Source organism: Solanum tuberosum, unplaced genomic scaffold (genome assembly GCF_000226075.1).
Source record: "Solanum tuberosum cultivar DM 1-3 516 R44 unplaced genomic scaffold, SolTub_3.0 scf00066, whole genome shotgun sequence".
Taxonomy (NCBI): domain Eukaryota; kingdom Viridiplantae; phylum Streptophyta; class Magnoliopsida; order Solanales; family Solanaceae; genus Solanum; species Solanum tuberosum.
In genome coordinates, this window is record NW_006238989.1 from 296,346 (window position 1) to 301,887 (window position 5,542).

At 31.5% G+C, this 5,542-nt stretch overlaps 1 protein-coding gene across 3 annotated transcripts in view; it reads right to left on the reverse strand.

The window, feature by feature from the left end:
- LOC102599898 (uncharacterized ATP-dependent helicase C23E6.02) overlaps window positions 1-2,949 on the reverse strand; it is a 29,157-nt gene extending 26,208 nt beyond the window's left edge. The window contains exons 1-5 of one of the 3 annotated variants that reach the window (XM_006345235.2): window positions 2,772-2,949; window positions 2,274-2,389; window positions 2,051-2,189; window positions 1,795-1,968; window positions 1,383-1,708 (exon numbers count right to left, since the gene is read on the reverse strand). In XM_006345235.2, the coding sequence (XP_006345297.1) occupies window positions 1,383-1,708; window positions 1,795-1,968; window positions 2,051-2,189; window positions 2,274-2,366 (732 nt within the window). In that variant the 5' untranslated portion in view covers window positions 2,367-2,389; window positions 2,772-2,949. Of the gene's footprint in view, window positions 1-1,382; window positions 1,709-1,794; window positions 1,969-2,050; window positions 2,190-2,273; window positions 2,393-2,771 lie in introns of all 3 variants that reach the window. The other 2 variants (XM_006345234.2, XM_006345237.2) reach the window with 2 other exon arrangements.
- Window positions 2,950-5,542: the final 2,593 nt, after the last annotated feature.

Consider the following 5,542-nt stretch of genomic DNA (forward strand, 5'->3'; position numbering starts at 1 on the left):
TGTTTTCTTGAAGCATTTTTGGAGTTTTGATCCAATATTTTTGGTTATTTTGATACAGTTTTTACTTCAAATTATGATTGATTTGTTTTTAATTAATATTTTACTTATGATAGTGAAGAGGAGAGGCTTCCCACGGGCCTATTTCAATTCATATGAAATACAAATTTAAACATATTCACGTAATTTATTTTTAAAAGTGAATAAATAAAGCTCCATAAAAATACATATAAAAAGCCTAAATAAAAAGTATGTCATGCATATTAGTTTTAATACAACAAACCAAACAGTCAATAAAAATCAATCTCAGCATAACTAATCCCAGCATAACTTATCCCAACATAACTAAGCATAACTAATCCCAGCATAACTAATCTCATCATAACTTGCATTCAAACCAAACGACCCCTTTGAGTTTTCTCCATCCCCATATCTGTTCTCTAATCCCACTATATCCCAAAACAGAAAACTCCAAGCTAACCAATGTTGCCTCTTTATTGCTCTAAAACCTAAATTGTTAAATCACCATCACAGAGGTCAAATCAACATCTCATTCATTGCTTGCAAAGCAACGGTGCATCCGACATCTTGAAATCCTGGTTTCGACCCTGGTAGGTGCTATATAAGCTCAACTCATATCATCATCAAACCAAATAAAAAATAGAAGTGAAAAATAAGATACATATTTATATATATATATACACATTTTGGCTCAGAATGCATTTGAAACAACAATTTTTAATAGGGGTACATACCCCACGTCACACCAAATCATATACTTCTAGAAGATCCATAAATAGCATAGCAACCAAATTCATGTTATATCCTCCCTAGAGGATAAAACATACATTTTCCAGAGGAGAGATGATAATATTCTGAGAATGCATTCACATCAATTCTCAAATAAATCTATATCGTTCACCGAAGAAAAATATCCTGCACCTTTTCCCAAAAAAGGAAACAATGATAGACACTAGAAACTAACTTAAATTTTTCCTGGTCATGTCAATATAGTCATGAAATTTTTAAACAAAAAAAAATGGGAACTACAGAAGGGAAACCAAATAATACCAGAAAGATAAGCATTTCAAATTCTTTAAACAGACAAAACAACAGGGCATTGACAAGAAACAACCATTGTGTTCTAGACTAGCCTAGTCCTGTTCAACTGCATAGTTTCAAGCATACAGAATAATTAATTCAAACATAGAAAAGGGATATCAACTGACAGCAGTGAATTCAATTTTGCAATCTATTATGGGGAGGAGGGAATGGTGACCTTCTGATTTGGTCGAGATAAAAAAGAAGGTGCATTGCATAAAGTTCCTGAATTGTGCAATCCAATACAGCATTTATAGATCACAAGAAAGGGCATAAACAAGTACCTGCAGAGCAGCTTGAAAGATCAATCTCTCATCAGCTGCTGCAGCTCTCTCTTCCGCTGTCCCAGGGTAATGTAAGGGATCATTTACACTGGTATACTGAACACCTGAAGTGGCCTTTCTGTGCATCAAAGACGGAGGTAATACTCTGCTTCCTTTGTTTTCATAGAGAACTAACTCATTATGGTTGCCCCTGCTTGAACTTGCCCATGCAGATTGGTATGATCTTTCATGAGATTGACGATTCTGACTGCCAGGTATATCCAAAGGCTGAAGGGATGTTGGAAGTGCCCGCTTCAGAGTTTGTTGCAGAAAATGCTTCCTACCATCTGCATCAGAAACAAAGGTTTTCTTTCAATAAACAGTATTGTGCGAACTATTCCTGCCTTTAATACTTGTGACAGAGCATTATTACCATTTCCAGAAGAGTACTCGAAATTCACGTCTCTAATTGCTCGCGAACTTGATGGTCCACTGTCATCAGTTATAGTTGGAGGATTCATAGATCTATTACTATGATAGTTAGAGGAGCCTCCATTAAGATAAGTTGGTCTTGTGGGTGATGAAACCTTTTGGATTGGACGGCTATCTGACATTGTTCCATGGTCTAAGTTATAGACAAACTCAGCATAAATTTGTGGCAGGAAGAGGAAAAAAGGTCAATTCTTTACCTGTTGCCCATGATGGAAGGATTCGAGAAGTAGCAGAATCTCTGAGAGGAGACTCATCTGTGTAGTTATCTATTTCACGCAAGTCGGAATCATCTGAAGAGATATCAATTGCATCCATTGGAGAGAATGTAGAACCAACCTGTATTAAAGCAACAGTATGGCAACGTCATAAAAAGATGATAAATAATTGAGAAGTAGATTCCATGGTAAACTATTCCTTTACCAGATGTCTTAAAACCAAGTTAATAACCAGTTTGCGGAAGAAGCTACAGGTACACTCTAGAAAATAACCAACAGGATCCACATGGTCACGCATTTAATGAGTAGCATCAAACCATCCTACTGTCAAAAAAGGAGTTGAATAACAATAAGTGAAACACAAAAAGAGGGGTTTGATTGTGTAACTTACAAAAATGCAGTTTACATGAGACATCAGTCAGACATGCATGGAGAGAGTAAACATAATAAAGGCAGATTCTTTTATTATAAACGAATATGATCATTGGCTCAAGAGATTAGTGCTAGCCTTGTGACATGAATGGAGAAAAAAGTAGTGAGTAATAATTGTTCATACTAAAACTTAGAAATAGAAAGAAGGAAACAAGTGAATTTCAGAGCAATAACATACAATTTGAAATACCCACAAGGGAAAGAAGCAATTTTTTAAGCCAACACAGAAAATCAAAAACGTAGTAACCCGTGAAACAGAAAAAGGAGATACCTAGTGACATCAATCAATTGGGGATCGTCTCAAAACCCAAGTAATTTCCCTTGTTGTCTTCTACTGGAAAAGCCCTAATCAAGTCAGAGGGCGGAGAAAAGGGTGTATACAGAGAGAGGGAGTGTACACATTCCCTCCTATTTTGGGTGTTCGCTTCTGAAACATGTACCCTACTCTCATCTTGACTCTCTATATCTAATGCTCCTTTCTTTTTTTTCCCTTTACTTAAAAAACAATTAAATTAATAATAATTGAAATTTTGGAGATTTTTCTTTTCCAAAAATCAAATTGGATTTTCGGCTTTAGGAAATTTTTTTTGGTTATTATTTTCCACCTAATTTGATGTTTGGTTTAAAACTTTATTAAAAAAAATATTTCAATTATATCATTAAATTATTATGGGATTTTCTATTTCATGTAATTGAGCTAAGGTAAATAATTATCAAATAATATTATTATTTGTTTTGTCTTCTAACTAGCTAGGAGAAAAAACAATTTTGTCGTCATGCTTGTTATTTTCTCAATTGAATTACTTGATGGTATAACTCTACATAAAAGAATTTTACAATTAAACCCTTAAATTTTTTGTAGTATTTTTTATTTCATTTAACTAATCAAGTTAAATACTAAAATATGAAAACTAAATTGTTATTGATATGATGTGCTACTGCGGAGATTTTTAATAGCACATTGTATTTATAATTCTTTTGTTGGTCAAACATACCTTAAACTTAACATAGATTTAAGGTAATTAAAAAATTTCAAATATGTGGATGCTTATTAAATAAAAAAAAGGGATAAGACTCAAGTACCTCCTAGACTATGACTGAAATTCCAGAAAAACACCTAAACATAACTAGAGTTTTATTACCTCCCTGAACTCATTTTTTCGTATTTTTTGTACCATATGTGCTGACGTGACACCTTCAACCACCCAAGTTGGTTGCTTTTGTACACACTCGTCTGCCACATGTGTAAATATTTGTTTTCTAATATTTTTTAAAAAAAATTAAAGTTTTTTTTTAAAACAAAAAAATATTCTTATTTTCTATAACTTGTATTTAAATTAAGTTAATACACATTTTTTTACCTTGTATCAAAACTTTTTTTTTTACCTTCCTTCATTGTTTTTTCTCTTTTATTTTTTTCTGTTGATATTATTTTCTTTGTCTTTCGTTTTGATTTGATTTCAAATTTAATTCAAAATGTCTTGTATTTGAAATATGTTAATTTGGAAAGGACATCAAAATAAGTGAAGAAAATCAAATAAAAAAAATTGAAACGTTAAAATTAAAGGGCGCTTTTAAATTATTTCTAAAATAAAAATGCACATACTTTTTAAAAAATAATTAAAAGTGAAAATATAATATTAACTTTTTTATTAAAAAAAAAAAGATTAAAGTGAAAAGAAATTAAAATAAATATTTTACAAAGAATGAAATAAAAATAATTAAATACTAACTAATTGTAAAGTTATCAATCAAAAAATGAGATGTGTCCAATTTATGCACTCGTCATTTGCCTTCAAGAGAGTGTGCACTCTCTCTATGTCATGTTAGTGTTTGTGGTGTAATTATTCCATTTTAAATTAGTTTAGGGGGTAATAGGACCCGAGTTAAGTTTAGGTGTGTCTCTGGAATTTTAGTCATAGTTTAGATAGGTACTTGTGTCTTATAAAAAAAAAAATAAGTAGTTCAGGTGGTCAATCGACGAACTACATTTAAAAGGAAAAAAATCAACCCAATATAGCAAACCAAATATGGAGAAAAAAATATTAGTTTATAAAACCATCAAATTACACTAAACGGTTATGGAGAATTAAAACAAACGTTTATAACTAATCTAATATAATTTAAAATGACATCAAATTACAAAAGAAATGTAGAAAAATGGATTGGGAGATAGTTTAGTCATTTAAAGGTCTTACCAAGGATTGTTAAACTCATGATAAGTTATTCCTCCATTTTTTGGAATAAAATAAGACATCATATGGTGTATAACTAATATATTTATTAAGTTAAATAGAGTAATCAAATAGAGCATGTTCGGCATTGTTGTCGCATGTTGGGAGACCCAAAACACTTGTTTTGAGAAACATATTTTTTAGATAATTCAGATATTTCGCTAATCAAAAAATTATTTTTAAATGGAAGCAGAAACAATTTTTCTTCTATTAAGAAGAAGCTAAAAACTTCTACTTTTTTAAAAAAATAGAAGCAGAAAATTATTTTTAAAAAACATGAAAAATCATTCAAAACAAGGTCCAAGCTAGACCAAATTTCACCCTTTTTTAAATGTGAAACTCAGATCATATTTTTTCCAAATTATAACCCATTTTAATGGTCCATTTTGATACATTACAACAGCCCACAACCCTTTCTCTTCTTCCAAATAAGTTTTAGAGGTTGGGGTTCTCTTTTGGTGTTGTGTCTCGTCCTTCTTTCCTTTTCAAGTGACTTTGTCCTCGACCTATGAGGACATACCAAAGGATGTCTTGGAAGAACTCTAATCCAAGCTTCACTAGAGAGAATGCAATCACTTGCCGGAATCTACACTTGTAGTAAAACATGAAGAAGAGTGGGTTAGCACAATTTGTTTAAAAAGGACATTTTGTTTGAAAAGGACATTTTGTATGATAGCCATGCAAAAACATGCTTAAAAAGGACATTTTGTTTGAAAGTCATGCTTTTATGCCATTTTGGTAAAACTTCATGAACAATAGTAATAGAGGCATAATATAAGTCACAACCAACATTCAAGTCATATTTTCA